The following is a 20,639-nucleotide window of genomic DNA, read 5'->3' as shown; positions in this document are numbered from 1 at the left end:
TGCTAGAGGGTACTTTAGCAGAGACATGACAACCCGCAAGGTGCTGCAGTCTCAACTCTGGTGGCCCACGCTTTTTCACGACGCAGCACGATTCGTCAAGCATTGTGACGAGTGTCAGTGGACAAAGGTCCCGATTCACAAGGATCAAATTAAATTGACCCCAATCATTGCACGACAACCCTTCGAAAAATGAGGGATCGACTTCATAGTTTAGTCCTACGGCACAATATTCGTAGGCCAAATATATCATTGTGGCCACAGACTATCTAAGGCAATGAGCAAAAGCGAGAGCGACACGAAAGAATGACGCTAGAACGACTGTCAAGTTCTTATGGGACCAGGTGATCTCACGATTCGGTTGCCCCATCGAACTAGTCAGTGACCAGGGCATGCACTTCATCAATGAAGTAATAGCGCATCTTCTATCCACCTTTCTAATTATCCATCGAAAATCCTCTCCATACTACCCTCAAGCAAACGGGCAGGCAGAAGCCACAAATAAGATCCTTGTAAACGTCCTAACCAAAGTAGTCTCTGCTTCGCGCAGCAACTAGGATAACAAGCTGATGGCAGCCTTGTGGGCTTACCGTACAGCTTATAAAACGGCTGTCAGCCAGACTCCCTTTAGGTTGACCTATGAGACTAACGCAATTCTACCAGTAGAGTTCTTCGTTCCTAGCCTAAGAATAGCGCTTCAGGAACAATGGGAAGGGAAGGAGGCATGGACACAATGCCTGGTTGAACTTGAACGCCTCTCGAAAACTCACCTTCTAGCCACTCATACGCTCATATGCGAGGGCACGACGCAAGAGCTGGTTTGACAAGCATGTCAAGCAGCGCAACTTTGAACAGGGCGACTCAATACTCCTGTACTCAGTTAAAGGACACAAGCAGAAAATGAAGTTTAGAGGACTTGGGCCTTTCAAAGTTCGTGCAATCAGTCGAACTGGCAACGGTGAGCTCAAGACTCTAGATGACGAGGGCATAGGCTTCTTCAATGGCAATCGCATTAAGAAATACTACCCTCCCACGCATCCGCTACATGAGCTACCAATGTTAGAACACCCGATCAAAGTACGAGTCGCCACAATCACGGAAATTGATGATGAGGATGAGGAAGCCATGGAACCCGCATACCTCCACATCACGGTCACTGCCAAGCAAACATACGCTTTCAATGCCTTGATCGACGAGGAAGCAGACTTCAATGTCTTAACTCACGATCATTGGACCCAACTTAGTAAACCACCACTACAGCCTACTAATGCCAAATTAGCCCATATGGGGGCCGCTCAGACGCACTTCTCGACAAGTGCAGGGCTGTTGTTGCTATCGAGTCTGAGACTGTACCAATGATCTTTTACGTGTTGCCAAACACTAAAGACGCAAGCGCGGAGTCGTTGCTAGGGCGAACCTTCAAGAAGCAAACTCATTGCGATGTCGATTACGAGTCACAGCGCATCCACCTCGCCATAGGCAACGTCCGCATTGTTATAGCCTTCAGCAAGGGCTGCGCGACCTCATCAAAGTCCGCAAGCCCACCGGCAAAAATACTTGTAGCCAAGTCTACGGAGAGAGGTAGTGCTCAGCCACCATCCACCGAATCTCAAGAGCCTCTGTTCACAGCAGCAAAAGCTAAGGCCCAACAGCCTAAGTGTCAATGGAGGCCTAAACAACCACAACCGCCGCCTAGGAGTAGACACTCACGTCCTCGTAACACAAGAAACTCTAAACCTAGGAGACCGAGATGCAGTTACAGAAATCAAAGCATGATCAAGCCAAGATGGGTTCCTAAAGCCCTCTTACACGCGCAAGGCTACTATGAGGGAAATATCTAGATATGAATCCCTAAGGCCTGAATGGCCCAAGGCACTATTCACACGCCGCCCTCAAGCTTGATCACCCCGAGCCCCATAGAACCTCAGAACCAGAAGCCGCAATGCTTCCAAGACTCGCCTCCTACAAGCTCACCCACGCATAAGCCTAGAAGAGTTGAGCAAGCCTATCGGCCCAAACCACAAATGCCTTTACACACTTCAACCCCTGCTAGTGCCAATAAGACTTGCCAAACCCAATCCGAGTGTAGCAGCCCATCCGTAGCAGCTACTACTCCGACACTCATCCACGAGGCTCAACCACCGCTTCATGGGCAACTGCCACCATCTGCCGCAAAGCCTTCTAGCCCCATTAAACCCCAGCCACCTCCTTAAACTCTCCTATGAGCGGGAATCATTCTTAACTCTGGCCACAGACCTAGCCAAAGACACAGGGAATGACGTTATTGCTTGTCTTAGATGCTTAGATGCCATGTTCATGTCGCTCGCTCTAAGTTATGACCGCTTGGACTTAGGCCTGTTGCAAGAGCCTTTAGCAACTGAAGTTGGCATGATGCCTTGTTCCTGGGAAACATTCGAATTCGCATTTGTCAAAACACCCCACTCAGCTGCCGAGTTGCTACGCACTGAGATATCAAGAGAAGAAGCCATCAAACAGTGCCTCATTACGTCCTACGATAAGCGCGTGACTTTTTCCATCACTGACAAAGAAGTCGAGGAGTTGAAAGCGTTAGCTCACACCGACTCCCCATTTTTACGAAACTAGTACACTCTGCGATTGCATTGGGAACTCGAAGGATGTCAAATCATGACCAATGCCGACCAACACCGCACAATCAAGACATCGGAGTATGACCCATGCACCCACCGCATATAGAGTGTTAACCACTCTTTGTGGCCGACCCATGAAAGAGCACGTCAAAGGACACCTATCTCTTGATCGTATCCTGACCAAAGAAGAGCTACACATCACTAGCCGTGTTGATTCTGGCGATTTCTTAACGGATGTCCTCACTTACATCACACACGTAAGTATCCGACCCTTCGATCTGGACCGCGAGGCTCAGTTGGAGTATAACCCAGAATTCTATACTTGGCTCATACGCAAGTAACCCTTATATCTGAATGTTGAATGCCCTCGACCTCCTAACCTTCAATCCTAGGAAGGATTATTCTCAATCTAGAAGGGGAGGGGGTAAGGTGAATCAAATTAAAACCAATCAAGATCAAGCAAACGCATAAACACATAAGAAACTGGTGATGTAGGAGGAATGTCATAAAAGCTTTGAAATAAAAGGCAAAAAGTCTGAAGGGAAGAATCTATGTTGGATCTTAATGCTTTCATTCAACAAACATAAAGTCTTTCTTTTCAGCAAATTATTATTTTTAAAAGCACTAATGGGAATTATGGTTCATGACGAAAACGAAAGATGTCACAATAAGACCATGCTCACCAACTCCCCTTCACAGAAGAGAAGAGGACCCACTACGGCATCTCCTTGGAAAGCTGTACCTACAACCAACTAAAATTTCGAACCATCCATAACATCGAGGTAGTAGTAGCCAAGGAGGAAGCAGCCAAGAGGGTCGTAGAGCAGTGCAACCTCGCTAAGTACCTCGAGAAGTTTGCACAAGAGCCTAACCACACAAAGTGTATGGAATTCCTCAGAACTTACAACCCAGATCAGGAATGTGGAACTATAGCAGTGGGAAGGGGGGAGAAGGCCAAACAAGTACACATACCCTTGAACCCAGCCTTGGTGAAGAAGACACTAGGGTTAGAGCCTAAGGTGGAGAAGAAGCAGAAAAGAGACGTCTATGCTATGCTTAAGATGAAGAGGGAAGAGATACTGACCAACAACGGCATCAGCATTCAAGATATCCTTGATGCTGAAGCCCGCATGCAGGCAAAACTGATGCACTCACTGTTCTCCAGCCAGCGCTACGATTCCCTCATGCACCGGATCAGCGTGCCTGTGCTGAAGAACGTGGTAGCTCGCACCCTAAATGAGGTTGACTGGAATGGCTATATACGCAAGACCATAGACCAAGTAGCAAAAGCACTAGCCTTGGGGAGCAAGCCAACAGGCAGGGAGTCCCCAGCCTCCAAAAGCATTGAGAGGAAGAAAGCCTCATTCAAAGCCTCTTTCATCAGCTATGGAAGTGTTTTGACTGCCCTCATCCAGGAGGCAATAAAAGAGGCACATGATGCAGAGGAAGGAGGAGGAGAAACACCCGACAGATTGCCCCCTCACCAGGACCAAGAGTTGTCTAGCGACAGGACCGAAAGTGACGAAGAAGGGGAAGAACAAAAGAAACAGTCAAGCAAAAAGCAAGCAAAGAAACCTACGAAGAGGATGACACAAAAGAAGCAACAGGACGAAGGCCGCAAGAAGAAGGAGGACTTAGAGAGAGCAAAAAGGGAATCCCTCAAAGAGGTGGAAGAGAGGGGGAAGAAGAAGAAACAGGAAGCAGAAAAGCCGAAGGAAGAAGCTAAGAAAGCCAAGAAGGTGTCAAAACAAGAGGCCGAAGAGAGGAATAAGAAAGAAAAAGAAGAAGCAGATAAAGAATCTAGGAAAGCAGGAGGGAGAAAAGGGCTACTGAGGAAGAAGAGGAATTGAGAAGGAAGAAGGAGGAAGGAGGAAGACATGGCCGAAGCCACACGTTGGTCTATAGAGCAAAGCAGGGCAGATAACCTAGAAGCTCTGAGCCTGCCCAAGGAGGAGGGGCCAGTCTCAAGCACTCAGGTGTCGGAGATCATAACGCCAGCTGTCACTGAAGGCAAGGGTAAAGCCCCCATCCATCCTATCCCGACCCTCCTGGTGCCTACCACCGAAGTAGCCACCCTCACCCCAAGCATCCCCACTAGTGCCGACGTCTCAAACTTTGTGGTATGGATGCAATATTTCATCAATAAAGAATTAGCCCAAGGGAAGAGCATGGAAACCACCGCCACAGGGCAAAAGAGGCCGGCCACAAACGCCGAATCTAGACAAGATCCAAAACGCCAAAAAGTGGAGGCCTCAACCACTCCGATCCACACGACGATGATGCCACTAGCTAACTATGATGAATACGTTGCTGAATTGCTCTCTCAACTAGAGAAAGCTAAAGAGGAGAGAAAAATAGCTGTGGCGGAGTTAGCTACGGAAAAAGAGTCAGTAGTTGCTTTTCAGCTTGAAAAGACCCGACAAATAGCCATGCAACAAAAGGAGATCTTTGATCTCAAATAGAAGCTGAAGGCTAAGGACGACAAGGAGGAAAGCTAGAGGCAGCGGCTGGAAGATGAGAATCGGGAGTTGGTAAAAATGCAAAGGGAGTATAACCGCAAAGACTGATTGGATCGAACGAGGCATGGAGGACTTTGCCGCCAAAGAAGAGAAAAAGAAGCAAGAGGAAGAACAACATCACAAGGAGATGGAGACCATGACTGAGAAGCTGAATTTAGAAAGAAAAGAGCAGGAGAGAATGAGCAAAGAATTGAAAGACCAGGAGCAAAGACTCATAGCTCTGGTGCAAAGGCATGGGGAAGGCATGGAGGAAATGAAGAAGAGAGCTGAAGAATGGACGGGACAAAATGAACGGAGGATGAAGACCTTGGCGCGTCGCCTGGCTCTCGTGGAAAAAGAGAAAATCCTCGCAGAGAGCAAAGCAAAGGCCGCCCAAGTAGCCTTCAACACTCAACAGAAAGCCTTCTTGAATACACTAATGGATACCACCCACTCAGAGAAAGGGAAGTCCCTCGAGGTGGCAAAGAAAAAACTAAGCATAGCCCGCAGGGCCCTACAAGCAGGACTGCACATGCCACCCCAACCCGATGTCGTGGGGCTGAGCCTTGATGATCAACGGAAGTACTTATTGATAGCCGGCCTAACCTCCCAGGAGGTCGATGCACTAGGCTTTGAAGAGGAAACACAACAAGCAAACCAACAGAGGGATGAAGCTAAACTCCAATTTGATATAGGCAGATTTAAAGAAGGGGTGATCCCACAACCCCCCTCGCCGCATTCCCAAGAGCAGCCATCAATTAACACATCTATGGAAAGACAAGCTGCCCTCAGGGAAAGGAGAAAGAAACTGGTGGAAAAAACTGGAAACAAATGAGAGCCAAGCCGGCCGTGCAACCATCCATACCCCTACCATCATGCCCAGATGACCTCCTAGCAGGTTTCCACGCTGAATTAATAGTTTGGGAGCGACAGGAAAGGGACAAAAAACCCTTCTCCTTTAGCTTCCTTCTGCCCAACACCCTAAGGAGAGTCATGCCACTTAAAGTAGTGGAGGAAGTGATCGCGATTGGAAGCTAACTAGGCCAGCAATGGCTGGAAGAGAGAGAAAAGAATCCCACTCTCTGGGGACCGAAGAGGCAGACTTTTGGCAGAATAAGGTCTTTGAAGTGCCACATTCTGTACAAGGCTATAATTGCCAGCCCATGTGGAGGAGACGGGTGTGCGACATTAGCATACTCGCCTGGATGGCCTTTTGCAACACCTTACCCTACGAGAGGAACAACCCTACATTTATGGCGTACCCACGTAGGGTAGGAGTGGATTTTGACGCTACCCTCCATGGACGCTATGACTTTCCCATCATCTATAATCCTAATTGTACCTCTTTTGAACAAGCTCTCACCTTCACCTTTGAAAACCTAGATATTTCCATGACCCGCTTCCTCGCCGACTTTTCCTCTTGCCCCAATCCAGCCTTCATAACCACCTGTAACTACTTTAGGCTTCTTAAACTCTTACTTAAGCAGGACCCTACCCCACAAGAACATGGCCTCCTACCCCTCTTTTTTTATCCTAACGCCATCGATAGCTGCGCCATGACGCGCTTGATGATGAGAGCTAGCCTTCTACCTTCTTTTTGCCTAGCTCTTCTTGAAGATATGAACGAAAGCCACTTCACCCGATGTAACCACCCCTTCCTCTCCACCACTTCACTCCATGTTCGCATGAATCTCAAGGGATACATATAGAGCTAGCAGTTTTTGAGCAAATCTATCCGGCCCACTTCTCCATCTCACTCTGACGATGAAAGTTAAAAACTAGCTGTCATTTTGGCTTTTTTTTTAATTAAAAATAAAAAGAAAAAGAAAAGCAAAGAAAAATAAAATAAAGAAAGGAAGGCAAGAAAACGCATCAAAAAAAGAAAACATGGAAAAAAAGACTCACATGAAGACACAACCAGAACCACGATCACTGCACCTAGGGGTACTCAAGTTAGGCGTGTCCGGTGGCTTCGGTCGGCCGACTCCACTCCTAACTCCCTAGCCCCTTTTTGACCCTCCACTTCATGCTTAGGGCACATCAAGAGCATCACATACCTAGGGAGGTAACACTCGCCTATGGTTAGATCTGTCACCCACGCTACACACACCGCACCTTCCTACCGCACGAACGGGGTCCTCAAGTGTGGGACATCACCCAGGCATGCCTGTGGTTAGACCCAGCTCCCCGTTTCACCAGCACGAGCACAATGCACCACACAATAAGGTAGACACTCCCCTTACGTAGAGCACCACACCTTCTCCTTTCAAGTACTACAAAATGCGGCAAACCACCAACTTTGGAGGCCCCATCATCCACTTGACATCTGATTGGTTTCTCCATCAACCATCATTGCCAAAGCTTCCAAAGCGTCTAAGTCCACATGTGGCTCTACCATCACCTAACCAACAACTTGCCAACCGCCTACCATTTTTCAACAAACAGCTAGAAGTGCCATGGCACTGGCACCCGTCTCGAAAGGGGGTAATGTTAACCTCAATTCGAGATGGCGGAAAAATAAAGAAAAAAGCGGAAAAAGAATGGAAAAAGAGCAAAGGTATAGAGGCAGTCCCTAAAGCTAAGATGAGGCAAAAGCACAATTTTAAATAAAAGACGCCTCAAAAAACTCTAAAAACTCTTATAAAAGAGCGCCAAGCTCCCTCCTGTGCCATTTGTAAAAGAATAGACGGGTAAAGGCTTAGGGCATGAAGCAAGAAGAGGGAATTAGAAAAAGGGGCCTTGCCACAATGGCTGGTCATGTAAAAAGGGATGGGTGCCCATGGGATTTTAGGACTTGTATATAAAGTTCAAAAAGTAAATGGAAGCTCATTCTTTGGTGTGTGGCTAACAAGAGTCTTATCTTCTTCTCTTCACCTTGCTTGTGTGTGTGCTCTTGAGAGAGGAAGTGTGAGAGTGTGAGGGAGTGAGTGAGTATGTAGGAGTGAGGGATCAAGAGGGTGAAGCTCTTCACCATCTCCTCTTCTCTCTTCTTCTCTCCTGTTCTCTTCTCTTTTCTCTCGTGCGCGGCTATGGTGGATGGAGCTTGGAGATGGAGAAGGCTTGAGGATGCTTAAGCTAGCATCTAGAATCGTGGAGCTACCTGCGTGTGTGAGAGAGGAGGCAACTCATTTCAGCATCAAGGTAAGCTCACTACACCCCGAGAGGATCAACGGCACGTCGGCTAGGTGAGAGATGGCCATGAGAACTCGCTTGAAACAATAAGCAGTCCGTAGGTCTTGGCGGTTAAACATGAGCTCCCACTACAAGGTTGGACAGAAAATGTAAATCTAAACAATGATGTCAGCACTCAACAATAGTTGCATGGTGGAGGACACAAGCAAGAACAAGCAGATAAGCAGCAAACACAGCCTGTCTAATGATAGCAGGAAGCAATTAGTCACTAGCAAGGAAAGAGGGGCTGGACGGCACACACACAAGCTATGGGTAGCAGCAAATGGCAATAGACAACAATAAGATGTGGACAACAGAGACAAGCGTCAACAATCTACAAAACAAGAATAAGGCTATTTGATATGGACCGCGAGCTGCAATCAATAACCAACAAGGAGAGAGAAGCTAGATGTCAAAAGATGGCGTACCAGCAAGACAATAGGGTTTACGGGGAGAAACACGGAGTGAACTCGGTAAACATGGAGAAGAGAAGAGAAGAGAGAAGAAACTATGATGAATGGAATGATGAAGTTCTGAATCATGGAGTGAATGTGATACAAGGGGAACAAGGGCGCCATAGCACAAGGAAGATGATGAAGACAACCACAAACCATGAACCGCAATGTCCTCCTAAAGGGGTATTAGGGTAGTGGAGAGGCTGGAGAGAAGAGGTGACGGACTAAATGAATTAGCCGTAAGAAATGAATGAGAGAGTGGCCTATGAATAGGCATAGTTAGTCTAGGTGGTGCCCCTTTTTGGGGTTGCAAACCCTAAACGCAAAACACAAAAACGCAAAAACGCAAACTGCAGGTCAAGGGTGAAGGGTTTCTCAACACCCCCTCTCAGGCCCAAAAAGGGGAACAAGGGAAGAGTGAGATGGAGATGAAATGCTACATGCTGAAGAATACTCATGTAGTAGGTGCCACTTGGACAATGTCCCTCATGGAAAAATTGTTCAATTGCCCAAGCGCCCTAGTACAAAGATGATGAAATCATGCAATTTATAAGAGAAATGTCAAACTTTGTGAGGTGCCGAGAACCATAAGGATATGCCCATACTCGATCTCAAGAGTAGGCTCCATGCTGACCAAGGGACAAAGACAAGAAGAAGAGGAGAAAGAAGATGTAGAGGATCCCTAAGATCGAAGATTTCCACCTGAAAGATAACCTGTAGTAAAGAACGGTAGACAGAGTGAACTGGAGAACCTGAAACTCAACCTCGGGGGAGAGGCCACTAGCTCCATGCATCCATGCAAGAAGGAATCCGAAGGCCTTGTCACCAAGTCGTAGTTGAACCTCCAAGGCTCTGATCTAGATCCTCGAGATCCTGGGTATCAATAGGTGAGATGACTGCTGGAAGGAAGCCATCCCATCCAAGGGTAGAAGAAGAAGGTAAAAAGCCTCCACCAGAGTGTGCGAAGGATTAAGCGGGGGGTGGGAACCCCCTTTGAAAATGGAGGAGTAGAAGTCCCCATTTGAAGTCGCAGTAGATGTAGATGGCCCCTCGGAGGGCAAAGTAAGAAAATCCCCCTCTGAATCCCAGTCTAACAGAGAAAGGAAATCCAACCACTCATGACTCATGGATTGCGAAGCATTTGATGACGAAGGAAGTGCCACCGATCGTGCTGAAGAAGGTATTTGGGGCTTGGAAGAAAAAGCCCGAAAGCACCCAGAAGTAGCCTCTCAAACCTGAATGGAAGAGGATGGGGAAGAAGGAGACTCAGGATGAGCCAAGGGTGGGGAACAGTCACGGCTTCTCAATGGAGCGGACCAGGAAGCCGAAGAAGAGGAAGGAGCCGAGCAGCCACTATCTCTCAAAGGAGCGAATTGACGAGGAGACAGTATCAAACAATCACTGTCTCTCAATGGAGCGGATTGTAGCCCCGCAAGCCATGGTAGACACTATACCCGAAAATAGGTGGAAGAAGATTGCCGTTGGCATTGAGACTATCCCCAAGAGATCATGGCGCCAATCGATCCTCCATGTGCTTGAAAGGACTTAGTGCGCATCTGATGCGTCTTATTGCCTTGAGCATAGTACTCTAATAGTCGATGTAGAACGATCTCTATGGCCCAAAAAGGCGAGGTGGCACAAGGAGTGCATGGTGGAAGATGCATATACTCCGGGGGGTGGGGAGCAAAGGTTGAAGTCGGCAAGCATCGGTGTTGTGTCCACTAATGCCACAGGTAGAAGCACCCAGTAGTCTGGTCATCTGTTGGTAAAGAAGCCAAGGATACCAATGTGCCTTGTTGAAGAAGAAAGAGGTCAGCCACCATGAACCACGAACCGCAATGTCCGCCTCAAGGGGTGTGAGGGCAGTGTGAACCACGAACCACAATGTCCGCCTCAAGGGGTGGGAGGGCAGTGGAAGGGCTAGAAGTGAGCTGAAATCTGCAAAAACAATATTGTTTTCTGAATGAAGAGTGATCAGCAACAGTTGCTCTGCTGTGAATAGCTACAAACTACGGGTGGAAGGCTGGAAACAGGCGCCTGGCTATAGATGACAGCAAGGGACAGCTGAGACTGCAATGTCCTCTGCGAAAGGGGTGTGGGCAGCAAGCAGAAAACACCTGAAACCTGCAAAAACAAGATTTTGATGTAGCGGGAAAAGAAGAGAAGTGGATGCTAAATGCGTCACCGGACTTTGCCTTCACTGGAGTAGAGGATCTTTGCCGTTGCTTGAGCAAATCCAACTCTGATACCATGTCAAAAGATGACTTACCAACGAGATAGTAGGGTTTACAAGGAGGAACACGGAGTGAACTCAGCAAACATGGAGAAGAGAAGAGAAGAGAGAAGAAACTCTGATGAATGGAATGATGAAGTTCTGAATCATGGAGTGAATGTGATACAAGGGAACAAGGGTGTCGTAGCACAAGAAAGATGATGAAGACAGCCACGAACCATGAACCGCAATGTCCTCCTGAAGGGGTGTGAGGGTAGTGGAGAGACTAGAGAGAAGAGGTGACGGACTGAATGAATCAGCCGTAAGGAATGAATGAGAGAGTGGCCTATCGAGGGTGGCGCCCCTTTTTGGGGCTGCAAACCCTAAACGCAAAACGCAAAAACGCAAAAACACAAACTGTGGGTGAAGGGTGAAGGGTTTCTCAACACTAGATAGCATGCACTATCTATGGATAGCAATAAATGGCAATAGACAATATCTTGAACTAAGATATCCTCAAAAAAGGGATGTGGACAATACAGACAAGCATCAATAATCTACAAAACAAGAACAAGGCTGAGTGATGGGTAGCTTGTCTATTTATAGGTGTGGATCCTCCCAATTTAGGTTTTGGCGTATGGAACACAAACACTCTAGGAATGTGCACCGTTTAATGAAACTTTGATAATAATTGAGTTTTGGGACTGTTATAAAGAGCTAATCAGATTACAATGCAATTTTTAGCTCAACACCTAGTTGATCACTAAAGTATACAATGATAAAGAACTCATTACAATAGATATGACAATGACAATTAGATAGAACCATGGATACCCAAGTAGTAGGTGATCAAGCCACCACCAAGATGCCTCACAAAGACATTGATGTCAATGTCAATCGTACCAAATCCCTAACCGCAAAAAGTAGTAATAGCTGAATATCAATGCCTGTCATGAACTAGCTCCATAGAAAGTATATCATCATGACTCGAGATTCTTTGCCTTTAGCCAGACCACCGAAGTGTCTACTCATGTGAGATGAAACTAGGAGCAAAGGTTGCCCCCTATCAAACGTCCATCATGAACCTAAAAGGCAAACCAACTCCAAGATTTCAACGTGCCATACTTAGTCAATGCTGTGAAAAACTGCAATCCGGGTCCACCATACCTCCATATGGATGAGATTGGGTGCGCCACCACCTCTCACACCCCCTCTCTGGCACTAAAGAGTCATGAGGGATAATAGCACCACTAGGGCTAGAAAGCTAAAGAGGCTAGGGTGGCCTTCACCACCTAGCTTGAGGCTATGGAAAGTCGCAATCTAGGTCCACCACACCTATATATGGATAAGGCTAGGATGGCCCACCACCATCACTACCCTCTCACACTCCCTCTTTGGCATTGGAGAGTTGTGAAGGATCACAATACCACTAGGGCTAGAAAGCTAAAGAGGTTGGCACAGCCTTTGCCGCCGCCTGGTCTAAGTTAAAGCCTAAATCTAAAGATGATCATAACTTACAGGAGTCGTCCTTACCCTTCTTCTCCTTCTCCTTCTCCTTCTCATGTACCACAAGTTTCTTGCCATCCTTTCAAAGGTGGTTCTTTTTACCACAATGGTAGCATTGACTTTACTTGTTCTTTTGCTTGTCACCCCTCTCTAAAGCAACAAAAGCATCCTACTGGCAGCACCATGCTCAAGTAACATGGAGATCATATAATCAAATCAGATAGGTGTCACTGATCATTGAGCTTGTAAGGTATTAAACACACCATCAAACTATAGAGGTAGCTTGTAGAGCCACAAGATGGGCTTTAGGAAGGGCTGACAATAACATGTGAAATTGTTTGTGCATTTTTGTCACCCTTAGAAGAATAACTAAATCATATCAGTCACCTCAAACTAGATATTCTATAACTATCCATAGAGGGTTACAACTCCCATGGTCAATGGAGCCTCGTACATAATCTTTAACTTCTCCCATACCTAAGAAGATGTCCTACGAAAGGTAACAATTGGAAGGACTTCTATGGAGATGCACCGAAGAAAAGTTGAGTATCCTCAAGTATTGTCACTATCCCAAATAAAAACTACTTCCTCATAGTTGTCTTTGTCCCAATCGTCTAGAATAGGAGAGGGTTTTCCGGGACACAAGATCGCATCGAAAACGATGTACCAGAGGAGCTTCTACACAAACCAAGCTTTCCATAACAGCACTCTAGTTGAGAAGTCCCTTCAGCTTATCATCAGTGCTGGAGCATGGAGGAATTATTTAGGTGTGATGTAGAGAAGATGAAAGAAGACAAGGGGTAGAGAGAGGCATGTTCTAATGCATGGCCCAATACCATGAGTTCAACAATTCGAGCAAACAATTCAAAAACATAGAGGAGAAACAAATGTGAAGACAATATCGTGAAAAAGCACGACAATCAGCACATGTAATCCTTCCTCTAAGTGTGTCCAAATCAGGCTGAAAACACAAACTTGCTCAAAATGCAAATTGACGGATATCAGATCTGTGAAAAAAAGTTAAAAATGATCCAATCAGCTGTGCAGTCAAAGTTGCAGCAGATCTAGCAAAAATGCAAGTTGATCGGTAAAAACACAAGGTTGGCAGCAAAAACATAGGCTAGAATTGGCCATCTAGTGGCTAAAAACTACCACCCAGCTGTAGGAACTATTGTGTGGGCCTACTGAGATCATGACAGCAGTAAATGCAAGTTTCCGAAGTGAAAACAGTAAGCACCACCAGAACCGAGAGACACGGGCTCTGATACCATGTTAGAAAAGTGTGAAGTAGCGAAAGCAAAGAGGCCCTGCTGATAGGATAAACACAAAGACTAGAAAAGAACACAAGAACTCAAAGAGAATAGACTTGAGAAATCAAATCCATATGCCAAGGCTCAAGAGCAGTACAATGGTATGGGCTGAGGACAGCCAACAAAGTGTCGTCGTCTCCCTCTCTCCCAGGCAAGCAATGTGCTTGTATCTGGTGAATACTAAATGAATGAGAGGGGGCAGCATCCTATAACTAGGCAATAATAAACATAATAAATAATGTAGTTGGCCAGCATTTAATGTGGCAAAAATATAGGTCTACCACATTTAATGCACCTGACATGAAAATGAAATGCACTCTAGCCAATGGTCCTTGCACCTAGCATATGCACTCTGCTAACAACATCTACTTTTACCACATGCACGGTTTTGAAGCAAGCAAAGGTTATTTTGAATTTCATGAAGCTTACCATCCCTAGATCCTTCATTGCAGCATGAGCAAAGAAAAGATACCACGTCATATACATTACAAAGACCAAGCCATCCATGGACTATGTCAATTTTTCAAGATCCATTCAAATGCCTTGAGAAGAGATGGCATGCCCAAGCTAATTTATTTTATGTACGATACGATGTTCCTCTTCACACTTCAAAAACATGAGAATATCATCAAAGAAAGCATTGGCACATTCATGATGATCTCTTAAGACAATAGATATGCTCCATCATTCAATTGAAGATGGCTAGCATTGTAATTAATTTGAAAGCAACCACCAAGTATTTCATAAAGATTAGAATGTAGGTACAAAAGAAATCATGTGGCATCACCCTAATCTCGTGATAACAACTATTTGGATCAAAGTGGCTGAAGATATTTAACACCTCCCAAAGAAACATCCATACCATCAATTATCAAAAGGGAAAATCCATTATTCACAATAACTTTATAGAGGGCTTGATAATCAATGCACATCCTGAAATAGAAGGGTGAGCTACTTCATTTAATTAGCCCACGATTAAGTAAATCTTTCACTTGCTTTCTTATTTCTTGTTGTTGAGGGTAGCTCACAAGATACATTGCAATATTTGGAGATAAATGCCAAGTGTAATATCTATATGATGATTCTCTTGCCGATTTGGAGAAAAATTTAAAGTGATATTTATAATTTTCTAAGAGTACAAGTCACTCTTGGTTTTCAGCATTCATATTATCTTTAAAATATCGTTTACATAATAGAAATGAGATTAACCACAATTCCCAATTGCTTTGGAGACTTTCATGCATCATACTATCTGTAGGGTATCCCCAATTTCTCTTGCTTGGATCTCATATCTTGTACATTCGTACATGACTTTCACCATCTTTTATAAGAATAGATAGTTGAGTTTAACCCATGATTCCAAGGTATATCAAGAATTACATCACAATCATCGAGGTCGGTAATATAAAAGACATCTACAAGCTCAAACTTCAGCTTGTCAATGTAATGCACATCAATCTTCATCATAACATCTATAACTAGTACCTTGCTTAGTCCTTTGTTTGTATACGGCTTTGCCATGTTGCGTGTTTGCTAATATTTGATACACTTCTCTTCTTTCATATAGCGTTGCTTTTTCTCTTGAAATTTTGTTTTGTTTGCTAATAAAGATTGAAGTGGAATCAGGAAGCATTGGAAGACACATAAGGATTCTTCTTTTGATTTGATGCATTGCTTTTACTACTATCTTTGTCTTCTTTAGGGATCCAATAATCCTCTTGATCAATTTGTCCTTTCTTAACATTATTTTGATGAAATGATTTCTTGCAATTACACTCCAATATTCATATCTCACCAAAGCCAATGAATTACCTAAGACTAGAACAATAAAGTGATTAAAAGTGGTACGAAGTTTAAAATGCAAACCATCTTGGAATTTCTCACTTCTCGAGGCTATTGACTCTTTTGTCATGTTGAATTTTCAAGCTTAACTCCCAAAACATCTTTCTATGGTCACCAAACGGCCCTATCTTCCTTTGCCAATGTTGATCACATTCAATCTTTATATCTCTTTTAAAGTGGACAGCCTATAACATGCGACAAAAAATCTCTAGAACTATGGAGCAGCATAACCGTATTCCAACCCTATACAACAAGTGTAGGCTGGCCATCTAGACAAAATTTAAAATTGACCAACCAACCTTAACCGTACCGAATGACTTTGAAGGAGAGGATGAGCTTCAACAGGTAAAGTGTGGCACTTTGCGTTTGCATTGAAGCCGTTGAGAAAAATTATGATCAAGAAGAATGCAATGGCGGAAACTAGACAAAATTCTAGAGCAGCGAGGGCGAAGGGTGAGGTACAACTCTCGTAGCACTTCAACGTAGTATGCTTATTTCCCTGACTTTGCAAACAATTCGAGAAAATATGCTTGAAGCTCTTAATAACAATCATTCAAAAATGGATAGAGCCATTGACACATAAAATAAAAGACATGGGACAAACTGAGGGTTGAAGATGGGCAATCCTGTGCCAAAAGAAACAAGGTTTCTCTTCACGTTATCAAAGTGGTCGTTCATCATTACGTAAGAGCCTCGACCAAAATCTTACAACCACATAGATGTAAGCACTTACAAGGAAGGCATCCATGCTGGGGGTGGACCGAGCTTTGCAGCATCCCAATGGCGATAATTTGAGTAGTAGAGGAGTTGGTGGAGAGCAAAAGGGTGGGAAGGAAGCAGAAGCTCTCTAGTAATTAGCTGCCAAGTGTGGGCGGGGGAGACACAAGTCTGCGATAGGATATCCTGTAACTGCTTGTGGAGAACAAGGGCCATCGAGGGGGAGATGCCAGTGACAATAAGATCATCTACAGAGAGCGAATCGATGGACGCCATAGTTGGAGTATCCTTCTAAAGACCGAGATCTGCTGCTGTCTTTTGAAGCCTGAATTGTGGTCTCAAAGTTTTTTTAATGGGCTTGGTTATTGTCTTCCCAAATTTTTGGAAAGAGTCGTTATGATTAATAGAGATTAATGTTTAATTGTCATTTGGTTGTGACTCGTGAGATCAATATTGATATTTGTTTTATAATTTTATATTTAGTAGAGTGAAATTTTTTATTTTATAAAATATAAATTTTAAAATTACATTCATTACCTTTATATGTAAGCTCTACCAATATGCCACTTTACTTTCTTATGTTTTGTTTTTTTTTTTTTTTCATCCAATGCTTAATTTTCTTCCTTTGTATCTTTTCTCTGTTATTATGAGGTCCAAAGGACTTGCTAGGTGGAAGGGCGAGATTCTTTCCAAGCTTTCACGAAAAAAAGATAAGAGAAAAAGAAAATACTTTAGATTTTTTTCTAAGTTTTCATGAAAATCTTTTATCTATTAATACAAGATTTAGAGGACTTGCCACGTGGAAGGGTGGGATTCTTTCCAAGCTTTCACAAAAAAATATAAGAGAAAAAGAAAATGCTTTAGATTTTTTCTAAGTTTTCAAGAAAATGTTCTTTTTAAGAGAAAAAGAATGTGTTGTGTTCTCTCTCTCTCTCTCTCTCTCTCTCTCTCTCTCTCTCTCTCTCTCTCTCTCTCTCTCTCTCTCTCTCTCTCTCTCTCTCTCTCTCTCATGTTTACGAATGTAAGAGAAAGGACTTTGTCTAGCTACAGTTGGCCAAACAAGTAAATATAGGTTTGTCAAATATGGCTTCTACAAAAGAAACACAAATTGTGCTTTGAGAGTGCATTTTGGGTTTAGCAAGTTTTCAAGAAATTATTTACAAAAGCTAAAATAGTGCTTCCTATTGAGGAATGTGCAATCACACCCGCTTTGTAACTTCTTTGTATGGAACAGCAAGGCAAAGGATCACACTACAAATAAACCTTAGACTAGGTCACTTTATGCATGGTCCCTTTCCACTCTCTACCACCTACCAAAACCACCTATTGTAAGCTTATAAAAGGCACTCATCCCCACACTCATTTCATCCCATCACTCTCATTTAGTTGTACTTGCATTATGCTTTAGTAATATTTGTTGTTCTCTTTCATCATTACTTATGGTCCATTATGATTGTCTTTGTGCTCATCAGTGATCCACCCTAGCATGCATCCTCAATATTTTTACATGGTATCAATGCCATGGCAGTCCTAATCCTTCATTAGGTGCATTATTTAGGTCACCAGATTAGTTACAGTTTGAATTTTTGGCTTCCCTCTCTTTTCCTTAATTTTCTCACCTACCTCCATAGCCACTCACCTCAGTTGGAGGACCTAAATCTCTCAATCTAGAAAAGATCTCCACGAGCTCTCTTCTAGACAAATCTTCCTTGACTCTAGACACAGTGGTCAATCACCTCAAATTGCAACATTGGTGCTTCCTTGCCCTAGCATTGCTCAATTTCCAGCTCACTGCCTATTTTGCATCCCTTCCCTAGTTGTATGTTCATTTAGCTGGCACACAACACGATGTCACTCATTACCATAGGGCATTCAAAGCTTGCCACCTAACCTACCTCTCCACCAAAGATCTCATCTAATGATTGCTGCATCAAGCTGCAACGAAGGAAAAACCAGTTGAATCCTTGTCAAAACCTTGATCAACCATAGCCACTAAAGCTCAATCTCATCTCTCTCTTCATTCTCTCACTTCTCTAAGCTCATTCATGACCTTGACACTCTAATATGCTCTGTAGTACACAGTTCTAACCGAAGCCATTAGCAAGGAGGGGATTCAACTCAAAGGTCAAGCGTTAAGAATCAACATCAAGCTTAAAGCATAGTATCTCTTGATACTCAAATAGTGTTGATTGACACTAATGCTCTTGTGTCCTTTGACACAATCATTCTCATCCCTCTTATTGCTCTAAAATCAGTCATTTGTTGCTACTCCCACCATCAAAATGGTCAAAGAATCACCTTCATGCCAATTCAAAGGTGTTGGGTTCCACATTTGGCAGACGTGGATCAAACTCATCCTGATGAAGGAAGGCTTGTGGTCAATCACAAGTTGCCAAGAGAAGAAGCAAAGGGAAGCTACACTCTTAGTAATATGGGAGAAAAATGATGACAAAGCACAAGCTAGTATCAAGCTTGAACTTGATGACGTCTACATTCATCATGTTGATGATTGTGAAACCTCTCAAACAACATGGGATTAGCTAGAGACCCTCTTTGGAGCACGTTCTAAATCCTCCAAATATGGTTTACTAATTGAATTTTTTATGCTTGAAATGAAGAGCACTACCTCACTTGCAACACATTTAAATTATATGGAAAGCTTGCTAACACAACTTGCACGAATTAATTTGAAGACGAATGAAGACATTTGCATTGGAGTACTTATCAAAGGTCTACCACCTAAGTATTATCATGTGTCTACCACACTGATCAACATGCTAAAGCCCAAGCTTATGGACATCAAAGCCTCTCTCCTTGAAGAGGAAAAGAAGATCAAGAGCAAAGCAGAAGCAAGCACCTCAAGAGGAGACCAACAACTCCTCTATGTGAAGGACAAAGGAAAGAATAACATAATTTGTGACTTTTGTAAAAGAACTGGGAATATTGAGAAGTTTTGTAATGCTAGGAAAAGATCTCAAAGAGCATACCTTGCAACAGTTAAAGAAGATGAAGACAACAAAGAAGAAGAAGAAGAAGACACTCAAGAGGAAAAGAATTAGGGCTCATTAGTCCTCCTTTTGCACCTCATCTTCTGATTGACTTTTTTAGATTTTGTGTGTGTACTTGCCTAATGTTCTTTCCATAAGCTCCTTTACTCCTCATATAAGTTGTGCACTGTAGCCTCCACACACTTAGTGAGGCCTTATGACCTCCAACTTTATATGGTTGATTTTTCCATGTCTACACTTAGCAAGGTTCTACTCATAACAACTTCTGTGTACTATGTGCTTTTTATGGTTGTGATTGAGGAGGGATGTTGAGAAATGTGCAATCACACCTGCTTTGTAGCCTCTTTGTATGGAACAATGAGGCAAAGGATCACACTACAAATTAGACTAGTTCACTTTAAGCATGCTTGATTAAAACGATGGTAGCTAGAAATACCATGGTCCCTTTCCACTCTCTACTACCTACCAATACCACCTATTGTAAGCCTATAAAAGGCACTCATCCCCACAATCATCTCATCCCATCACTCTCATTCAATTGTACTTGCATTATGCTTTAGTAATAATAGTTGTTCTCTTTCATCATTACTTATGGTTCATTATGATTGTCTTTGTGCTCATCAATGATCCACCCTAGAATGCAACCTCAATATTTTTACATCCTTGAGTGCTTCACGTGATTATGTTGTGTAGGAGCAAGGCCCTTGCTATAGCCTTCTTCTTCCCCACAACAACATTCTCATGGAACTTCATTAGCCAAGCTTAGTGATATTGTGTGGCAATATCCAAATCTAGAAATCCTTAATTTCCATTGTGACATCTTACTAAATGTGACACGTCCTCAAATTTCCGATGTGATCTATCAATTATTCAAAGTTGGACTTCATAATTCACTTATGGTTGCTTTTAATGCAAACTTTAACATCTTCTTTCTTTGTGATTTTTTACATTGATCACATTGTGATTGGTTCAATTTCTCTAGGTGAATTTTTGAGTTAAACAAAAGCACATCAATACTATGTGTCTATTCCCATGGTAGTGCAATATCTATACAATCTATTAAGCAAAGGTAGTGCAATATCTATACTATCCCATATGCACAACAAGGGGAATCTTGTGATGAACATAGGCTATAAAGTGAAGGGTTGCCTATGCAGCAAAGTCGGTTTGCAGAGTCCAAAATCAGTCTATCCTATATTACCTCATTCTTTGGATAATCTTTATTCTAGCATCTTCCAAGCATTTTTGGCCTGCTATCATTTTGTTTGGGAACGTCCTTTTTTTTTGTTATACTGTAGTAAAAACTTTTTGAAT

General features: G+C 43.5%; 1 protein-coding gene across 4 annotated transcripts in view; it reads right to left on the bottom strand.

Moving 5' to 3' along the window:
• AAE17 (acyl-activating enzyme 17) overlaps positions 1-16,667 on the bottom strand; it is a 194,771-nt gene extending 178,104 nt beyond the window's left edge. For 2 of the 4 annotated variants that reach the window (XM_087663610.1, XM_087663612.1), the window contains exon 1: positions 16,334-16,665. In XM_087663610.1, coding sequence (XP_087519736.1) covers positions 16,334-16,593 — 260 coding nt within the window. In that variant the 5' untranslated portion in view covers positions 16,594-16,665. Of the gene's footprint in view, positions 1-16,333 lie in introns of all 4 variants that reach the window. The other 2 variants (XM_087663613.1, XM_087663611.1) reach the window with 2 other exon arrangements.
• Between the last annotated feature and the right edge of the window lie 3,972 nt (positions 16,668-20,639).

This window comes from Lygodium microphyllum, chromosome 23 (genome assembly GCF_053477565.2).
Source record: "Lygodium microphyllum isolate KBCC chromosome 23, Lygodium_microphyllum_v1.1.10, whole genome shotgun sequence".
NCBI lineage: Eukaryota > Viridiplantae > Streptophyta > Polypodiopsida > Schizaeales > Lygodiaceae > Lygodium > Lygodium microphyllum.
This window is presented reverse-complemented; position numbering and strand designations above follow the sequence as displayed.